Source organism: Crocodylus siamensis, chromosome 3 (genome assembly GCF_052110815.1).
Source record: "Crocodylus siamensis isolate JL-2025a chromosome 3, ASM5211081v1, whole genome shotgun sequence".
In the NCBI taxonomy this organism is placed as follows: Eukaryota; Metazoa; Chordata; order Crocodylia; family Crocodylidae; genus Crocodylus; species Crocodylus siamensis.
In genome coordinates this window covers 153,551,649-153,573,576 of record NC_143397.1, presented here as the reverse complement: position 1 = coordinate 153,573,576, position 21,928 = coordinate 153,551,649, and the positions used below count along the sequence as shown (strand labels likewise).

The following is a 21,928-nucleotide window of genomic DNA, read 5'->3' as shown; positions in this document are numbered from 1 at the left end:
CATAATCAGTAGGGAAGTGAGACCTTCTTAGGCTGAATTAATTTCCAGGATTATCTTTGCTGTTATTGATGAATATTTTGTCATTAATATATAACAGTGTTTAAAATGAAATAAAAGGCATGAAATGATAGCCAAGACATTTTTGGTAGCATTATAGCATTTTAATGTTAATTTGAAGCAATTAAAGGCCAGATCTCAAACAGATGAAAGCACTCTGTGTCTCCAGTGCTGGGAGACAAGTTAGCTGAAAATGATTTCTGAAAAAACCATAAACTATTGATTGGGTTATTTGTGAGCATGGTTATTATAAGCAGCTTAAATGCTGTTCTGTTTTCCTGTCCTTAAAACAAACAAACACAGAAAAATACAGTTTAGAGATCATTGCTATTTTCATGTTAGATGCCAACATTATGTCTCCTTTTTGTGGCTAGCAAAATGGGGAGAGGCACATATACAAGCTATGGAAGGGTATCTGTTCTGAAAAATGAAAAACAAAGTTTATATAAAGGGTAATAGTGAAAATTAAAAACAGCTAAAATAATGCATTTGAATAGCATCTGAAACAGAAGTTGAATTTGTTAATACAATGTTTATATTTATTACTTGGTAATCTTTATTTGTAAGGGGATTATTTGTAAGGGGATGTGAGAAGGAAAACCAGGGTAATTTTATCCCTTCCCTCCTTATCCCCCAAATGATTTGTGTTTTCCCCAAAATGATTCCTGCTTATACTTTTCTTTGTTTTACATTATTATTTGCCAAATGTATTATACATGCTGTTTACTTTGGTCTACTGTTTCAAGATATCTCTGTGGCTTCCCCATTCCAGGAATTTCTCAAATAAATACTGATCATTGTAAAGCAAAATCACAGTTTACATGAACACAGAATAATTTTTATGGTACCAATAGCTAGATATATGATAATTTGCTAAATGTATATTTGTATATAGGGTACAACTATAGAGTCCAACACCTCATGTGCCACTTCTCTTTTTAATTGACATTAATTAGTTTTTATTAATGCAATGTGTTACAAAGAGATTTTGGATGTACAGTAGTGGCCTATACAATCTGAGATAAAACATTCTGTTTAATTGTATGGATATATATTATTTATGCATATCTAAAATAAGGACACTTTGTTAGTCTTTTGTTAATTTCCAGATAATTAAACACTATTATCTATTTACCAATGAATAGATGTGATCTGTTTACAATATTAAAGATGTATATAAAGCACCCAACTATATTTGCTGCTCTAATTAAAATACATCAGTGTTTGTCATGGTTTTAAGGCGAAAATTAAAAAGCGTTGCCAAATTAATCTTCAATCAAGAGTTCATTAATTAGCTAACCTTCTGTAAATGGGCTTCAGTTTGGTGACAGCTCACTAAAGGACCATTTAAATGAATTCTTGGTTGTATCAATCAAACAGGGGAAAAAGAATTGGACTTGCTGCTGTTTTGCAGGTGTTTCTCTAAACATTTACCCATCATTTAATGCACACCGTGATGGTTAAACAATTTTTACGTGATGGATCCTTTTTATTACCATCCCATTCTAGGTTTCTTTTAGCTGTATATCAAGAGGAACGGTATAGTACTGCCAAGGTTTCATGATCCTGAACAGCATGCAGTGGAGGAATGTGCTTTATAACATAGTAATAAGCAGTTGCTTGAAATAACATCATAATTTCCCTTGAAAAAACGTTTTGAAAAATTATTGATTATATAATAATCTTTAGTAAAATTTACTCTGCTTCTGCCATGAATTTTAAAATATGGCACCTTAAGTGGTCAGGTACTTAAGTAGCTTTTGTGCTAGCAATATAAAATTTCTAGACCTCTAGACCACGAAGAGATATCTACCCTGAAAGTGACAAATCAAAGATGTTAGCTATAGTTTAGTGTATATTTTTTGTTGCTTTAGCATTAACAATCCCTGGACATCTAAAGATGAGACCCAAAGAATCTCGTGTGGCTGATTTAGCACTCTGTGATTCCCATTATAGTAATTAAGACTATGCATTTAATTTGCACGTACTTCTGTGTGTATACAAAAATCTTTGTGTGTGTGTGTGTGTGTGTGTGTGTGTGTGCTGGGTGTGTATGGGTTAGTGTATACAGTACTATCAAAAGTCTATCCTGGAATGTAGCGAAAGTTGGGGCATCAAAACTTTGTACAAACACTTTTTTTATTAGTATTTGGGTATGCTACATTTTAAAATAGTGAATTGGGTGCATATTCAAATTACAGGCTTATTTGTTTGGGGCTACAAATAGATTTATGTGCAAAAAATTGAAATAATTAACTGAAGCCAAAAAAGAACATGTTTCAAAGTATAAAGTGACATATTTTCTATTATAATACTTTAAATCTACACAAATGTGATAGCTAGTGGTCACTTTCTGTTCTCTCAGTATAAATATGTCCTTTTGTTTTTTATTATACATACTGAGATTATTGACCAGGTATCTGTAGTCAGTACAGGCTTCTGTATTACTGTAAAATATTTGTGAAGCTTCTTTGTTTATGTAAATTATAGAACTAACTCTAAAAACACAACTTAACTGAATGTAAGTTATGTTAAGGGTAAAATTATACATTTTAGTTATTGTATGCCATGAGACAATAACCTTGTCCAGTACTGCTACATTTATTACTTCCATCCTGCCAATTAAACCACAGATATGGTGTTTTTTATTAGTCATGGTGTTTGTATCAACATTTCATACAGATACAGTAATCCAGTGTGAAGGAAAATCAGGGTGTTTTTTTCTGTGCTGATTTGCATATGCATGTCAAATTTAGATATGCCATTTTTTATGGTCTCAAGGAAAACAAAATGACCTTTTCTCAAGTTCTTAAAACTGGAAGGTTCTCATGATCTCATTTTTCAGGTAGGGGGGAAAAAAGGGAGGATGAAGGAGGGAACATTTGCTGATTACACCACTGATGCTTGAAACAGTCGGATACATTCTAATACACTAAACTCTATATGTCTTACTGTTATAATTGCATCTATGCTCAAGGCTACTATAGTTAGGCTACATTAAATCCCGTTGTCAGTCAAGCTGCATAAGGCTCAGGAAACTCACAAGCTGGAGCTGGTCAGTGTGATCTTCCCCAAGAACTACTTCTCTGACTGTTACTTGCTTGTCTTCCTATGAAATTCTGCATTATTGTGTACATAACGGCCAGCCTTACATAAATTAGGTAACTTGTTTTTCTCCCCCTGTATGACAGACTTGCTGTACTTAAAAACACACTAGCAGGCTAGATTGCCCATCCCCCTTTTTTAATTAACTCCATGTCTGTTTATTCTGTTTATGAAAAGAACATTTTGAATATCGCTGGTCCAAATCATCTCCTTTACTGCATGTATATATATGCATATATGTACAAGATGTGTAGCATATACTTAACATGTATGATAAGATATACTTACTATACGAGCTTTCAGAAGGCTTCTATCAAAATAATTATCTAAGCAATTATCTGTGCTATTCAGTTAACTTTTGCATGCGGATGGTGTTTCTATGCTTTTGTGTTCATCAACCTTGCAGCCTTAAGTTCTCTCAGGAACTATTAGACTGACAGTTTTCAAATTGTACAAAAAGACAAAGAAAGCAAAAAGCCTTTTTATAGAAAATTGTGCCTTTATTACAGGTAGTAATAATATTAATTAGTATTACTAGTCTAAAAATCAGTGGTTTACATGTAATTGGATAGATGTAACTGTGCATAGAATTTGGCCCAGTGTGACTGGCTTCATTTTTAGGGAGGTCTTCTTAAAGACTCTTAATACTGCTTGATATTCTTTTCCTTCAAATTATTAGCGCTTTGTGTAAAAGAAACCTTGCTATACCATGCTTGTATTTATTATGCAAGACACAGCCCAAAATTGTGGAGATTCTGTAGCTTGACATAAATAGCAGCACACAAACTTTTCTTCATGTGCATAAACACAAGAAGCATTTCATTCTTTAACCCTCCTTTAATAAATGAGTAAACAATTATTTAACATATTGGCTCTTATATCCGTAACATGTCAAATTATATATTTTTTTTCTTTTCTGTTGAAGTATATTTGTGTGAACTTCATTATCTGGGCTTTGAGCAATACAAACCATGTCATTCAACACACAGGCAGAAATGTGGAAACCAGTGGTGGTGTGTGGAAAAAGGGAAGAAAATTATTTAACTTTGGCATGTGTGTAGGTTTGTATAGTTCTAGGTCTCATTATATGAAGCAGTTTTCATTTTTGGAATGTAGTCTTTGTCTAGCAATAACCTTTGCATTATGTGGAGAAAAACCTTGCAAAGAATCAGGCAATGATTTGTCTTTTATTAAAAAGTTTGCCGGCATAGTATGACAATTTTCTTTTAACACATCATGGGGGCAGGGTGGGTGAGTGAGAAATTAAACTAATATGTTCATATTTGTGGATGCCTTCTTCCCTCCTTCCCCCCCAGTTACTGGCAAAGCCTTGAGAAAAGTAAACCATGTGCTTTTGTACTGTCATATTTGATTTGGACTATATTCTCACTGTTGTTTGAAGCTAACATGAAACGCAGTGTCTGCATGACCCATTTTAGCAGCCCATTATCATAATTTCACTGTCGTATGGCCACTGAGTTAATGTACTTACAAATGACAGAGAAAGTGTGTTACATGACCTTAGGGTTTTCAAAAATTAAATGACGTAGTAGGTCATATTTCAAAGAATGGTTAAAGAGAAGATGATTTTTTTTTGCACCTTTAAGTGTCACAGCTTATCATAACAACAGGATATTATATTTATTCTTTGCTAGGCAAAAATCAGAACTCTTTAAACTTCCTCGAAGTTGAGATTTCATACTTTAATTTGGAGGTTTTTTGGATTATGGGAGTATCCAGGATATTTTTATTTACCTTTGCACTTCATTCTGTACATGTTCATGACATAATAATATAGAACTTTTTTTTTAACATTTTCTCATTTTGCCTGAAGCAAAGCTGTTCTGTTTTTCATTTTTCTTTAGGGTTTTTTTGGCAATTTTTTGAATGATCTTCTTAGGGGACAACAAAGTATATTAAATGCATTATGCTATGCTAGAGCTGTCTTATCATATGATTTGATAGCTCTTGGAATCATTTTGTTTTGAAAACTATTCTTTTAAAAACATGGATTTCTTAATTTGGGTTTAAACTAGATCTGAATGCAGTTCTCAGTTTAAGCAAGTGGTATTGGCATTTTATCAGTGTACTTATCCCCCATACTTCCCAAATTTTATGGTGTCATGAACTTACATTGCTGAAACCCACCATGGTGAGTGATTGATGTTTCTTTCATCACAGAAGGGGTTACATTGAGGGTAAACCACAGTGGCTATGATATATATCCAGTAAATGAGGAAATGGCAGGACAAACCGCAAACATGTAGTTCAAGTAGCATATCCTCACCTTTCCCTCATAAAATTAGGAATTGAAATCAACTGGCTTATCTTTCTTACCTTTACAAAGTTGGACATCCTGTAGATTGCACTATATTTGAAGGGCTTCTCAGGAGTTATTTGGGTGTTACTAGACCATTTGTATGAACTAACAAGAGCTTCTTTCCTTAGTAATCAGGAGAGATCTGCCTAATTGGATGAAAAAGTCATTGTGCTTAATGGTATCTACTGAAAGTGAAACCTTGTGACAGGCGTTAAGAATTCCAGAATTTTATTTAAAGACTCTTGGAAAAGCCAGAAATGTTAAGTTGAACTAATATCCACATAAGGACATAAGGATCCTTCAGTCACCTTCACATCACATGATTCATAACTCCTGAGTTTGGAACCCAGGACATAGGTCACATACACAACCTAAGGTACATATGCAGAGTTGCTCAATTTGGTAGAGGAGTCTTATGGGTATTATCATGACCTTGGGAACCTATTGAGGTAAAAACCCATTTATGACAATGGAATATTTGCCTGAGCAAGGACAGTAGGATGAAGCCCTAGGCATATCCTTCAGAGTGATTTTAATGATTTTAAGCCTGTGGCACTGTACACATCAACAATATTATTTAATGTTACTAATTTTTGAGGAAGCTCCTAAATGTAATCTTAATGCACCCTAAATTAGCTTGCAGATAAAATGTGATTGCTGTATGTGCGTAGAAATTACTTGTCTTAATTAAGTTTCTGAGTTCAAACAATTATGCCTTTTTAAAAATATATTTATTTCCTAACAGGATGATGATAGCAGTGATGATGGTAATAATACTATTAGAGTTTGTTTATAGGATCGAACTTGGCAAAACTGTTTTGTTGCTCACTTCCCTTTGACATGAAGGGTCTACCTTTTTATACCCAGGTAATCTCCGTGATTTCAGATACCATCCGATAGGGTTGTCTGCATTTAGTAAAGAGTGGAATCTGACTTTCACTGCTGGGTTTAAATGAAGGCAGAGTTTGACATTAAGGGCTTAATCCCCCTGCCCTTCCCACCCCCTCAGAAAAAGCATCTGGAGCAAATAACCCAATCAAAATGTTAATCTTAAATGCATGACCTTAACATTACACATATGAACAGTTCCATTGATCTCGAAAAGGCTATTTTTTTCAGCCAAGTTACCCGTGTACATTTTCCTTTGCAACATCAGACACCATGTTGATTCCTTCCCTGTTCAAGTACCATATTCCCTGATAAGGTGGTGAAACTAAACAGTAACCAGAATGAACTCTCAGAAAAAACAAAGGATAGAGACAGAAACATCACTAGGAATACATTATTTACAAAACAGAGGCTCCCATTCAGACCTCTATCCTTGTACCAAAGGGAAATCTACCAACTACCTTTAAAATGTGAGTTTGGGAACCAAAATGAATAAGATGGCTGGATACTTCCTTTCCTATGCCCCTGTGATGAGGTATTTAGCAGAATTTGCAGATTAATTGACAGGGTTGTACCCTGAGCACTTCTGCTATGGCCTCAAACTTACAACTTTTAGGTTATTAACTGTGCCCCTTAGCACTTGTGCCATCCCAGTCCCCCAGCTGGACACTAGGAACCAAGGCCTGAGTACTGATTTTGACTTCATGGCATAGTGTGATCTACCTGAATCCTGAAATTATTCCTTCACACTACAGGTGATAATGACCCTTTTGATAGGTCTTAATCTCCCATCAGTCTCTTTCTTGTGCTAACTGCTTGTCTGCTCTCCTTTCCAATGTTGAAGCTCCACCCACTTTTTAAAAATCATCCCTCTGCCTGATTTTTTTCCTCATACCCGATGAAGAATGCCTTGAATTTGAAAGCTTGTCTGTCAGCCATGCATTTGGTTCAATAGAAGATATAACCCAGAAAAATCCTTGCATTTTGAATATTCCTTGCTGACATTAGTAGTGTACTAGTTCACATAACCTAACACTTCCAGCTTGCAAAGGCTTTCAAATCTTTCTGTTTTCATGGAGTACTATACTACTTACTCGCTTTTCAAGGTCTCAACTGAGAAAGCCAGTTACATCTAGTTTTGCAATTGCCTTGATTTGAGGTGGTAGGTCATTGTGGTTTTTTGTACAATTGTTTTTTATTTTTTTACACCTTATTCCTTTTTCTGGGGATAATCACAACATTTAATCATACTTATTTTTTTTATAGACTTACAAGAGTCTGTGGTTCACTGTTTCATAAGCTATTTGCTGAGAGCTGTGTGGCTTTAAAGATGCATGAGATCTTGTACATGCCTCAAATGGGTTCCATAGGCCCATATCTTAGGTGTAAGATTGATCTCAGGAAGAGCACCAATAGTAGGTGAGATCCCCATTCTGTCCAGTATAAATCAACCTGGACATTGGATTAGAGCATTGAGGCATTTGGATATTATGGTGCCAAATATGATATAGACAGGGTCCCTTCGAGTAGGCATGAAGTGGGAAGTAGTCAAGAAAGGACAGTAGAAATTCTCTCTCTCTGAAGGAAAACTGAGATACTGTACCCAGTAGAGCTGTAGTGTTGACATTGTACAACAATACCCACATCAATGCATGATAACAGTGATGGGGCATTAGGACTGAAACATTGGAAAGAAAGATTAGGACTCCATTTCCTAATTTGATGGCTCTCTGCACTGTCATTCAGTGTCTTTCCATCTTGGCAAATTTAAAGGTGATTATTTAAGAGAATATCCTTGTATTGAAAAATCTAAAAGGCACTAATGTAAGAAGGGTATGGTGGATTTATAGTAACACATGGATTTACATGCATGGCCCAATAAAGCTTTAAGCAATGATGCATGTAAGTTGAGGTTTGGTATTGGAAAGAGACTGCATTCCAGATTCATTTTCTCTGCTCAAAGAAGAGAATGCTGATGGCCCACAATTGCCCATTGCCATATGAACTAACCTTCAATAAATACATTAACTTGTGTAAGGAAACATACTCTAACTATATTATCTAAGTTGATGAAGACCAGAAATTATATAAGGAATGTGGTAACTTAATGAAAAAAAGAAATGTGCATTTTTTAAGACATAAACTTCACTTGTGTATTTATCCAAAAACATGTTTTATTTCAAAACATGTTGGGCCAGACTTTTGGTGGCTTCACTTTGAGCTCGTTTCAAGGTAGAGGAGGGCAGAAATTGCTTGGATGACTTTAAATACATGGAGGTAAATAGTCCCTCCAAACTAGTGGGGGAATTATGCTTAAAAATCAACTGCCTAACAAGTTCCAATATATATGCATACTAAACTATCACACATTCTGGAAAGAAAAATAGCCAAACAAAATGAAATATTGCAGAGAAGGTGAGAAAATCAGACCTTATGACTCTGTGTAACTTTTAAAATGGAGCTGAGGGATAAGTTTGAGATTCGACCTCCTCCTCCCCCCAAATCTGCTTTCCTTAAAAGTAGTGATGCTAAGAGGTTTATTAGTGCCATAAATCGTCTTTCTTGTCAGTCAAACCCTAAGAAATGCAAGACATGGTACTGGCTATTTCAGTGATGGAATATAAATCATTCAAGATTAAATTACTAGATAATTTGGAAACTTAACAGTTTGCATTTTGCACTTCCAATTGTTTTGCTGACTTGCACTTTTTATGGCTGTCCTGGATTTTATTAACAGTCTTTAAGACATCTATCACCTCCTTCCTCTTCATTTTCCAATGGGCAAATTTTCACAGGAAGGAGAGTTGCAACACTGATGCCTGCAGTAGCTGCTCCAAAAAGATTGCTGTATTTTCATTGACATGCAGTGCATTACCATAATTGGCTTTTCTACATGATAGGAGAGAGGAAATAATAATGTCATTTTATTTACAGCCAGAGTGTCGCTTTATGAGACTTCTCCAAGTTTCTGCCATGCTGTGTAGGTCAAATGACATCTTTTGATCAGTCCTGTCCAAAGGCATCAAAGCTGAGTGGCATGTAATGGAGACCTAGTGACAAACCAAATCTAGAAAAGAAATAAGACTGCCAGTTTCCCATTAAACAGCCTGCTAAACAGCACAGCTTCCCCGTGTCGGCTACGAAACCACTCTGACCACCTAAATCAGGAGAATGAAAGGAGGCTGAATTGGACATTAGTACTGCAAATGACTGTGGTGATTGCCACTATTTCCCTCTTCACCCCCCTCCCCCAAAAAATCAGCAAGCAAACCATGCGAGTTACAGTTAGACTGGTCTTCTCCCATTTCATTTATGTTCTGCCACTTGCTGGTTTGCTGATCTGGTTTGTTTAGGTTTGACATCAGCCAAATGGTGTAGCAGGATATCTCTGACAGATATTCTTACTGATTTAACAAGTAGCAGACCTTAGCAAAGATGGATCTTCAGATACAGGATTGTATGTGTGCACGCGCGCGTGTGTGTAACATATATCCATTCCTCTCTCCACCCTTCCCTTCTTTTTATGATTGCACTTCTGGGGGTGTGGCTGATTGGATACAGTTAAATGTAACTTTGGATTGGCCAAAAAGCAACTGTGTATATTCTTCTCCCCCAGATACATAGTTTCTTTGTTAACTTTTAAAAGAACTAAAACCGGAAGTATTATAGTGCAAATTTCTCATATTCCACCTAAGGAAAAACACTCAAAATGGGCCAAATAATAGAGCCCTTAGTCAGTTTTTACTTGCTTTTTACCACACTAAACCCCCTTGTCAACAGGGGAAGATATCCAGAATACGGATTGTATTAAAAGAGCTGAAAAGGGATTTCAAGTCTTGGCCCTGTATCCTTATTAAATTCCCAGTGATGGTGGAAAAGTACAAAAAGGAGGATTAAAAGCTATAAAATGTGAATTGCTTGGTGGCATGTATAGATCTGTTATAGTTCTTGGCTTTCATTTACCACTTATTCACTCTCAATTTCTACACCCTTTCTTTACTATAATTTGATATGATCTATCAGTTTCTTTGTTGAAAAATCCACTTAATAGTTATATATATATAAACCCATAGATAATTTGCAAGGGAACAAAGTGATAATTTGCAGTTGCATTTTTAATAGAAAAAAGATATTTTTGTTGTTGCATGTTTACATTTTAATAACTACTTAAAAATGAAACAGTATGATTTCTTCAGTGATTTGCTCGTTTCCCCTATCCAGTTAACTACATTGTTTTGTCATTAACTGCAAGGAAAGTCTTTATTTTCGTATATTACCATGCTGCTTACTCTTCTTTCCGGGGTCACAACCCATGTGACACATGGAGATGTCTGCTCTTGTGAAGTGTGCTTTTTTGGTTGTTCTTTTGTTTGAAGTCCTCTGGCCTGTTCCTCCTTCCCCCTACTGTTGTGTTGATGAAACGGTGCTCAATGATGGGGTGAGCTAAAACAAAACAAAAACAAGAAATCCAGCCAATGACCTGAGTACTGCAATTGTGGAATTCAGACAATTAAAACTGTTCAAGCCAATCTTATTTGGCCATATTTTCCCTTGACTACTGTAAGAATTTCTGCACTCTGGGGCTGGAACTTTGGTTTGCAAACCTGCTCATGTGAGAAAGACCGGCGATTTCAGTGGTTTTTACAGGGATTCACAGCACAAAGATGAACGCTTGTCACAGAACTTTAAGCAGGTGTTAAAGGAGAGGAAAAAGATAATAAAGCAGAAAAACAGGGCCTTTCAAAGAAGTAATTTGTACTAAAAAGAAATTAGGTTTTTACCTCCCTTTTTGGAATTAGCAGGAAGATGTTATTGTGAGTGACTGGGCTGTCTGCTTTTTGTATCCGTGTGCCTGCCTGGTAACCTTTTAATCATCAAACTTTTGTTTTGTACTTCACTATTAGTTAGTGATGCAAATGGAGGCTGAAATCCATGTGCCTGCTGAATTAACTTCTCTAGGAGCCCCAGGCATCCTGGGCCTACAGTCTTTGTCATCCTGATCTCTAGTGCTCTCAATAATGCAGCAAGCCTTTGCTCCACCAAAGTGTCACCTGTCTAGGTGAGTCGTGCCATCTCCTATCTGAAGTGACAGCCATGTTTGAGTACCAGCATCTTAACTGACTTCTCTTTCATCATCCACGTTAGAGAAATAACATTTTCGACAAGGTGTTGGTTTTTCTTCCCCCCCCCAGCCGTTCTTTATTCTTCCCCCACCTCCCCACATCTCCTTGGTTAGAGCACCTGATCAAAAAATTATTCCTGACAAAGATTTCCGGCTCCAAATTAAATGAGCTCAAGGAAATGGAGCATTTTCACACTGAAAGAAAGTGAAACGTGGATGTTGGAAGTTAATGAATCTGGTAGCAGAGAGAACATTATTGAGACTGGATAATATGATCTAACAGCTTTCCTTCTTCTTATCCTCCCTGTAAAGGATGTATGGAAGTCAGTTATGTGGCATGATTCTAACATCTGTCCTACCCTATAATGGTAATTTGTATAAGTAATGGAAACAGGTTAAATACTTCCATTCTAATGTTGCCAGCAGGGATGAAAATGAACATTTCAATGAAATAATCTCGACAGAGCAGGGAGAGGAGGGGTGGATGGACTGATTCATCTCCAGCTCTCTTTGGTGATCCGAGCACTAATGAGAATGCTTGAATGTATAGTTTATCAGATAGAGGAGGAAGAGCAAGTAAATTTCTCAGATTAGAATCACTGTGAAAATATACCCACATACAAGCTGCTTCAGTCTCCAGTTGCAAACATTGGCTAATAATTTGCAGTGTTTGTTCTAAGGCAGGGGGGGAGAAGGTGGTGAGGAATTTTTTTGTTGGTTTTTAATGGGTTGCCTTTAACTGTTATCATTCAACTTGCTAGAAGCGTGGAGGTTGTTCTTGTTGCAGTACCTTATCTACTTTTTTAGACCCATTGCATTACAATTACAAGGGAGGCAGTACTAGCATTTTGCCCTCTATTTTCCTACAATTATAAATGAAAGACACAAATCACTGCACTAGGTCATTTGGTTGTCTGATAGTCTGTACTGTTCCTCAGCATTCATTGTAACTAAGCCATTTTTGCACTGTAGCAACATTATAACACACACACACATTGTGCGTGTGTGTGTGTATGTGCGTGTATTGTGCACACATACATACAAATATATTCCGGGGCTCTCTTTTATGATTCTTTGTGAGTAGTTGTGTATTATTTAGAAAATTCCAGCAGGTGAAAGATTTTGCATTCTGTATTGCATATTACAATCAAGAATGTATTTTGAAAATATATCTGTATTATATTTCCCCTCTCCCTTTTTTAGTTTGTGTATGTGAAGAGGAACGTATAGATACAGGATGTCTCTGTCTGCCTATCGATTTTTTTAAAAAATGTGAAAAGGGCTTTTACATAAACTACACATCACCACCAGTCTGGATCCTCGTTTGTGCTGGGAGAGAAAGACAGTAGTAGATTGTGGAAACTTTTTTTGAATGGACGCACATCAGAAGCTACGGAAATACACCTGTTGTAGAATTTGAATGGTTAACATTCACGAAGAAACCACTATTATTTTGTCCCAAGTTAGGACCTGATTTAGCAAAAAATTTTAGGTTTAAATCCATCCCTATTCAGCAAGCATTTGAGCATACATATAAGTCTCATTGATTTCAATACTTAAATTGCTGAATTAGGGTCTTATATGCTGAGGTGTTTTTCCACTCAATATTAATTATTTTGAGCCTTTATCATCATACCTTGAAGGAGTTTACTGAATTTTCATTAGGTAGCTGTTAAATGTAGTTGTTAGTTTCTGTCATTCCTAAAATATTGTTTGAATCCTACAATCTTTTTAATGGAAAATAATATCTGAGACAGAAAATTCCTTTAAAAGTGCTAGCCTAATGATTAAGAAAATATTTTATAAACTTTTCATATAAAAACATAATTGTAAGCATATCCTTATATTTTTTATCTGTCTCTCTTTTCAAACAATGGATGTATATTTATCGTGTAAATTGTCTCACTGAAGCAAACACAATGTGCTATACAACAAACGTACAATATATAGCACCTCATGTCCAGTTACATTAGAATGCACAGATTTTAATAGTGTTCAAAGATGACAGCACATCTATGGGGAAACATTGGTGTTCAGAAGACACATCTTATAGGCAAAAAAATATTAACAAGGTTTAAAAAGAAGAGCAGTGTCCCCAATCTCTAGTTATTTTGTCTCATGTCTGTAATTAGATGCTTCTGTCTCTCTCTCTCTCTCTCTCTCTCTCTCTGTAAAAGATGAGAAAAAAGCTTAGCAACATAATATAAGGTAATTTATTATGCTTTGGATATAGTATAGGTTGCTAGAAGTTAATGCTTATTGCTCCTCTTGATATTTGTGTCTGGTTTCAGGACATGCATGTATACCAGTACCTCAAATTGCAACACCTTTGTAGGTAGTGAAGTGTATAAAGAAGGTCAATGAGAGTTTTTTCACACAAAAAGAAACAGGATTCAGACAACCTGTTTATCTATTTTAGATAGAAAAACTCAAGGTCTCCCTTTTTATTTAATGTAGGATAGCAGCACTTTTCTCCACAAGTAAGTGTGAAAGAAGCATTATTGTTGTATTTAAAATTTCAGTTTTATTTATCAGAAATCTCTGGAGACAGTTTTAGTAAATATATATATTTACTATTTATATATAATTATTTAGAAATATATATTTAAAATATACTTTTGTAAGCACACAGACATATAGCTATACAGCAACAGTTTTGTCTTTATTTTCTGTTCTTCTGTATCATCTCTCACAGAAACCTTTCATGCTAAAACATTACATTGACCTTGCAAAATACCGTGTTTGTGTTAATATTCTTCCCATAAACATTATTAGAGTTCTGCATCAAAAAGTATTGCGTTTATCCTAACAATAAACCATTTCAGCAAAATGCCTGCTGATATTAATGATACAAATTAAACATTTAAAATAAATAATCCTATTATCCAATGTGCATTATGTGTATATATGTATTTTTAAACTCCATAATTGAATTTTGCGGGGGAAGGGGGCATGTGTCTGGAAGCAGACATATATTAGTTTACATTATGATCAGGATCTGGCTGAAATTTTGAAATCAAGGAAAATTGAGTCAAAGCAGAAACAAAGTTCTCAGTCCCCTTTGACTGTGAGTATGGCAAAATATATTGACATATAAAGACCTCAGCCTTACAGTAGTCTCAGCAGAAACTAAGAGAAAGAAACTAAATGAAAGGTGGAATTTTTGCCCTAACACTTAGTTTCTTTATTTTGGCAGGTTAATGCCAGACCTTTCATGTCACTTTAACATTTTTATGTGGTTTAACTTCCTTTATTTTTATGAAAAAGAAACCTCTCCACCAAGTATGAGAATCTACAACATTATAAATAAAAAGAAAAAAATTAAGTGTATGGAGGTTGTATCAAGTTTAGCTTACACATGATAATGATTTGAAATGTGTGTTTGTGGTAATTGCTAAAATAATGTAATTTTTTGCCATTTAAAAAAATGATAATTGTCTAGCACAGTGGTGTCCAAACTTTTTTGATCGCGCACCCCTATCAGTAAAAACTTTTTGAGCATGCACCCCAATATATGTATATTTATATAAATAGAAGTTCTAATATTTTCTTCCTGTACCCCAGTGGATTGTCTTGTGCACCCTGTGGGGTGCACGCACCTCACTTTGGAGACCACTGGTCTAGCAGATCAGTTCTGTGGATTCCTCATGACCTCCAGCACTGATATGCAACATAATACAGATTGGTAGCAACTGTGCATTAAAAATACTGATTCAGATCTTCCATTGGTGTCATTGGTATAATTCTATTGAAGTTAATGGAAGTACACCAATTTATAGTAGCTGAGAATCTGGCCCATCAATTTTCTGCTCCTACATAGTAGTAACTGTCAGTCATTAGTATTTTTTTATTTAAAAAAAAATGCCAGAAGGGCCTTGTCCATATTTATTCACTTTAAACCAGGATTTTTGCTCTAGAAAAAGACGTTGCTAAATCCGTAATGTCAAAAGAAAGGAAACCCGATTCCATAATTTTCTATTATTTGCCCTCCTAAAACTTAAAAGTTGCTTTTTTTGCTGTTAAAAAGCCCTGAAAAAGGGAATCTATAATAATCTGTATTTGCATTATACAATGAGAGATTTAATTTTTGCTTTTATTTAACATTTTAAAGAAAAGTTCTGTAAATGACTTGGGAACTACTGGTATAAATTAGAACAAATTATACCAATGCCTAACAATTGAAATATGCTAACATGATAAGATTTTTTCTCCCATATTCCATGAAAGCAGAAGTGCCTTTTTCTGGCTTCCTTTCAACATTTCTTCTACTAGCACACATTTCAGCAAGTCTCAGTGCACAGTCCACCCCATGTGGAAACATATAGCTTTTCATAAGAAAAAGCTGTTCTCATTCAGTGTTTGTTTTCTCCTTTGACTTACACATAAACCCACCTGCATTGCACAATCATGGTGATTTTTCTACAAAGTACTTCTTTTATAAATCTGGAGTTAAATGTGTACAAGTATGTTTGTTACTTTGCAATGAAAATGTGAATTTATCACTTAGGTACAAGTAAGCCACTTTTGTGAATTGGGCCCTTGGAGTAAATGTATTTTGATATAATGGCCATCTGTTCATGAATATCACGTTTGCTAGTTTAAAAAATAGTTTGATGTAGATAAACACATAATTTGGTAAGATTATATTGTTTCACCAGGTGGCAATGCAATAGCAAAGTTTGATATTTACTGTAAGCCAGTAATCAAGCTGGGAATTTGGTCATATGTTTTATGTTTGTCACTTTTAAATATTCATCTCTCATTTATTTTATTTTTAGCTGCCAACTGCAGTTGCCAAAATGGCTACATGGCATCCACATCATACTGTGGTAGGAGGCAACGTATCTCCTACTGATATAGCAAAATAATAACTGTTTTGCTTCCATTTTCCTCTTATAAATTCATTCAGTTTTCCACTCAAACGATAGGTCCAAAAATGTCCTATTGCAGTGAAAGCAAAAACCTGTGAGATTCTTCTATTCTCTAATTAACCCAACGCAACGAACCACCAGAAACCTCTCAACAATTGAACTGATGTTTTTGCCACTTGTGGCTCCATTAGAGTCAGTTGTCAGTATGAAATTCACCAAGGAGATTGCCCTTGAGGGTGCAGTTGAAGTCAATTTGCTACAGGAGAGCCGTGAGCAAATGGGATCAATCTGGTCAGTGATTCTAAGGCCCTTGGTTCATGAAGTACAGGTCAACTGTACTATTAAGCACATGCACATACACGCACGCGCACACACCCTCACTGCCCCCCTCCCCCTCCCCCCACACCCTCACTGCCAGACTGCTGCACTATTTTAATGACTTATTTGGAGGAGTGCTGGTTTTAAGAGTTTTTTATTGGTAAATATTTTGTTGTTTGTTTAGGTACAGTCTCTAGCACATGTTATACTACTAAAGTCAAAATTAATTCTACTTATCATAACCTAAGGTGGATGTTAAAATGTAACCATAATACCTTATTTGGATCTATGGGTTGAGTGTGTAAGTGCAGGTGTTGGTTGTTTTGTTGGTGTACCCTTCAAATTTGGCTTAATTGTTACTACTTTTAGTACAAGGGATGGCAGCGATATAAAACGTGTGTGTTCTGTAACTTTGTCTTGTTTTTTTCTGTGTTTTAGCATATGTTCCTGAGGAGGAATTGAAAGCAGCAGAAATAGATGAAGACAGCGTGGAAGATGATGGGCTGTCTCTGGACATCCAGGAGAGTGAATATGTGTGCAATGAAGAAACAGAGATCAAAGAGGCTCAAAGCTACCAGAACTCCCCAGTCAGCACTGCAACTAATCAGGATGCAGGCTATGGTTCACCGTTTAGTGAAAACAGCGATCAACTGGCCCATTTCAAAAGCACTTCCTCTAAAGAAGAGAAAGAGGATCATCAGTGCACAGACAATGCTTCATATCCACAGGACAGCTTGGCACAAATAAAAGCTGTGTATGCAAATTTACTCTCAGAGACTTGCTGGTCCAGTTTAGCTTTGGACTTGAAGAAATCCAGTCCAGCCAGCAGCAACAATGGAATAAGCCAGAATGCAAATGCCACCAGTCCCAACACTAATACCAACACCCACAGTACTGGTACCAGTACCAATACTAGTACCAGTACAAGTACCAGTAGTACTAGTAACAGTAACAGTGGTGGCTCAGGTTACGACTGGCACCAAGCTGCATTAGCTAAAACTTTGCAGCAGACCTCATCGTATGGACTTCTCCCTGAGCCTAGTCTGTTCAGTACAGTTCAGCTTTACCGGCAAAATAATAAACTCTATGGGTCTGTGTTTACTGGCGCTAGTAAGTTTCGATGCAAAGACTGTAGTGCAGCCTATGACACACTGGTGGAGCTAACAGTGCACATGAATGAAACTGGACATTACCGTGATGACAACAGAGATAAAGAGTCTGATAAAACCAAGCGGTGGTCAAAGCCTAGAAAACGATCACTTATGGAAATGGAAGGCAAAGAGGATGCCCAGAAAGTGCTGAAATGCATGTACTGTGGGCATTCATTTGAATCTTTGCAAGACCTGAGTGTCCATATGATAAAAACAAAGCATTACCAGAAAGTGCCTCTGAAGGAACCAGTACCAGCCATCACTAAACTGGTTCCTTCTACCAAAAAGCGCGCACTTCAGGACTTAGCTTCACCTTGTTCACCTGAGCCAACAGGGATCACTGCAGAGGCTGCACTGCAGAGTGAGTCTGCAAAGGATCAGAAAACTGCCAATCCTTATGTGACTCCAAACAATCGCTATGGCTATCAAAATGGTGCTAGCTATACATGGCAGTTTGAGGCCCGGAAAGCCCAGATATTGAAATGCATGGAATGTGGCAGTTCCCATGATACTTTGCAGCAACTTACCGCTCACATGATGGTTACTGGTCATTTTTTAAAGGTGACCAACTCTGCCTCCAAAAAAGGAAAACAGCTTGTGTTGGACCCTGTGGTAGAGGAAAAGATACAGTCCATACCTCTACCACCTACCACCCATACGAGACTACCAGCCTCCAACATTAAAAAGCAGCCAGATTCTCCAGCTGGGTCCACAAACTCTGAGGAGAAGAGGGATCCAGAAAAGGAAAAGGTGGTGGTCAGCGAAACAGACAAAAAAATTAAAGAGGAGAATGAGGACTCTACTGAAAAATTTGAGCCAACAACTTTGTATCAGTACCTCAGAGAGGAGGATCTGGATGATAGTCCTAAAGGTGGAATAGATATATTGAAATCTCTTGAGAACACGGTGTCGACAGCTATCAGCAAAGCTCAGAATGGAGCACCTTCTTGGGGAGGGTATCCCAGTATTCATGCAGCTTACCAGCTACCAGGAACAGTAAAACCCCTCCAACCCGCAGTGCAGAGTGTTCAAATGCAGCCATCCTACGCCAGCAGCGTAAAGTCACTGTCTTCAGAACACAATGCACTAATCCATTCCCCAGGTAGCCTCACACCCCCACCACACAGAAGTAATGTGTCTGCCATGGAGGAACTGGTAGAGAAAGTTACAGGTAAAATCAATGTAAAGAAAGAGGACAAACCTCTGGAGAAAGAGAAAACTTCTCCAGTTAAACCGCTGTCACCTGCTGCTAAAGAAAACAAAGACTTTCCAAAATCAGAGGAAATAAATAACAAACAGCAGCAGAAGAAGAGTCCTGATGCAGAAGTTCAGAAGGTCAAAAAGGATAGTTCAGTGGAAGTGCATACACCAAATGGTACAGAGCCACTCAAAGCAAAAGTTGCCAACGGCTGTAACAATTTAGGGATCATCACAGACCATTCACCTGAGCCATCTTTCATTAATCCATTGAGTGCTTTACAATCCATTATGAATACCCACTTAGGCAAAGTTTCTAAGCCAGTAAGCCCCTCTTTGGACCCTTTGGCCATGCTATACAAAATTAGCAACAGCATGTTGGACAAACCCATTTACCCAACCACTCCAGTCAAGCAAGCTGATGCTATCGATCGGTACTACTACGAGAACAGTGATCAGCCCATTGATTTAACGAAGTCCAAAAACAAACCTCTTGTTTCCAGCGTGGCGGATTCTGCCTCATCTCCCTTAAGGGAGAGTGCCCTAATGGATATTTCTGATATGGTAAAGAACCTCACAGGGCGTTTGACACCTAAGTCTTCAACTCCATCGACTGTGTCAGAGAAGTCTGACGCCGATGGAAGCAGTTTTGAGGAAGCTCTGGATGAACTGTCACCAGTACACAAGAGGAAAGGCAGACAATCCAACTGGAACCCTCAGCATCTTTTAATCCTTCAAGCCCAGTTTGCTTCTAGCTTGAGGGAGACCCCAGAAGGCAAATACATCATGTCGGACCTTGGTCCACAGGAGCGGGTACACATCTCTAAGTTTACTGGTCTTTCCATGACCACAATTAGCCACTGGCTGGCCAATGTGAAGTATCAGTTAAGGAGGACAGGTGGAACTAAGTTTTTAAAGAACCTGGACACAGGACATCCTGTTTTCTTTTGCAATGATTGTGCCTCTCAATTCAGGACTGCTTCTACATACATAAGTCACTTAGAGACACATTTAGGGTTTAGTTTGAAGGATCTGTCAAAGTTGCCACTAAATCAGATTCAAGAACAGCAGAATGTTTCAAAGGTCCTCACAAACAAGACTTTGGGCTCACTTGGAATTGCTGAGGAGGACTTGGGCTCCACATTCCAGTGTAAGCTCTGTAACCGAACTTTTGCAAGCAAACATGCAGTCAAACTGCACCTTAGTAAAACACATGGCAAGTCCCCAGAGGACCACCTGATCTATGTAACTGAGTTAGAAAAACAATAGGGTCCAGGTAAGCAGCCAGGTATGCAAGTGACCACAGGAACATTGCACTAAACTTCTTCATAGTACTGCACTAGGCCTGACCTGAGCCTCTGAAATCAGTCTTACTTTTGTTGCTGAACTGGACCTTGGTTTTTCTTACACTTATTTTATAGCTATATTTATATGCTCTTTGTCTGATCTGTGCATGGGTTTCTTTTGTTTTTATTTTTTTTTTGTGAGTCAAAGTCTGACCTTTATTTTCAACATCTGTCCTTGATGTTAAGCTATACTTTGTAGAATATAGTGGGAGACACTATTGAGAGACATTAATTTAGCCGTAAAGAAAGACACAAAGAACAATGATAAAAAGACATCCTAAAATTACAAAGTTGCCATGACAATAAAGGTCACAGAACCCAGTAGTGTCAAGTTTTAACCCTCTGAGGACTGTAATAGCATTTCTGTGCCTTTCCCAATAAACAAACAAACAAATAAAGGCTTACAAGGCATTTCATTCAGATCAAAGCTGTGTCCGAAACAAAACTTATTAAAAGATATTTTTTTTAAATTAAATGAGCTTTTTTTTTTTTAAATGCAGAACTGGTTTATGAAGAAAACGTGCATGCAGTTCTTGGAAGAAGGAAAGCTATTAGTACTCAAGGGGTTAGGAAGCTACATCTGTATAAGTTAAATAATAATAAAAAATAGCAAACCAAGTTGCCACTATGCCCAAACCCTCTGGATGCTGAAAATTGCCATTTTTTTTGGCAAAAAAGTATGCAAGCTGTTATTTAAAAACAAATGTAAAAATGCTTTTTTCCTTTTTTTTCCTGTAAAATACTGCAGTTTATAGTTATTTACAAATGTTAAGCTTTGGTACAAGCTGACCTTTCTATAGTGTGCTGCATTGGTAAATGAAAACATGAAAACAAAAAAAATGGGGCAAATGTTGGATTCTGTTCCTTGTAAAATTGCCAGCATCAGCTTAAAAAAATACATGTTACATATCGTACCATTTTAAACTATTCAACTTTCTTTGTACCTTCTGGCTGTATGCTTTCTCTTTTAACTTTTTATATTGTCATTTTATATTCAATTTCTGTGTATATAATGTAAAACCACACTTTTTGAATAAAATTTAGTTCCTGCAGCTTGATTTAAATAGAGAAATTTTACCGGCACCTGCATCTTTCCAGATGCATGTACTTAAAGGAACTATCTGACAAAAAATAAATAAATAAAAATAAAGCAAGCAATGCACTATGAATTATACATTTTGATGTTTTATCATTAATATTGTACAGTACATTTTGGTTCACACAATTAAATCCACTGTTTTCTCAAGTGTAAAATAAACCCACATGCAGTTCTTGATTTACATACATTGTCATGTCGTCATTATTTGCCTTTGAGGTGTTATTTCAGCAATAAGAGGTATCACTTATGCAATCAACTAACAAAGGTCTGTTCAAAATCATCTCTTCATGATCTGTAGGCTGACATCTTTCATTCTAAGCCATAAGTATTATTAACCTCTTAAAATATACTCATTGTAGATATACACTGACAGGTATAAAATCACTGTGGCTTTATCAATTAGTAATGAGCATTGTGTTTATTACTGAAGTATAAGAGGGGCTGAGAAGATTTT

At 36.6% G+C, this 21,928-nt stretch overlaps 1 protein-coding gene across 2 annotated transcripts in view; it reads left to right on the top strand.

Annotated features, from left to right (window-relative positions):
• Positions 1–21,655, top strand: part of TSHZ1 (teashirt zinc finger homeobox 1) — a 64,795-nt gene extending 43,140 nt beyond the window's left edge. For both annotated transcript variants that reach the window (XM_090039569.1, XM_090039568.1), the window contains one exon: positions 17,120–21,655. In XM_090039569.1, coding sequence (XP_089895695.1) covers positions 17,120–20,298 — 3,179 coding nt within the window. In that variant the 3' untranslated portion in view covers positions 20,299–21,655. The remainder of the gene's footprint in view (positions 1–17,119) is intronic.
• Positions 21,656–21,928: the final 273 nt, after the last annotated feature.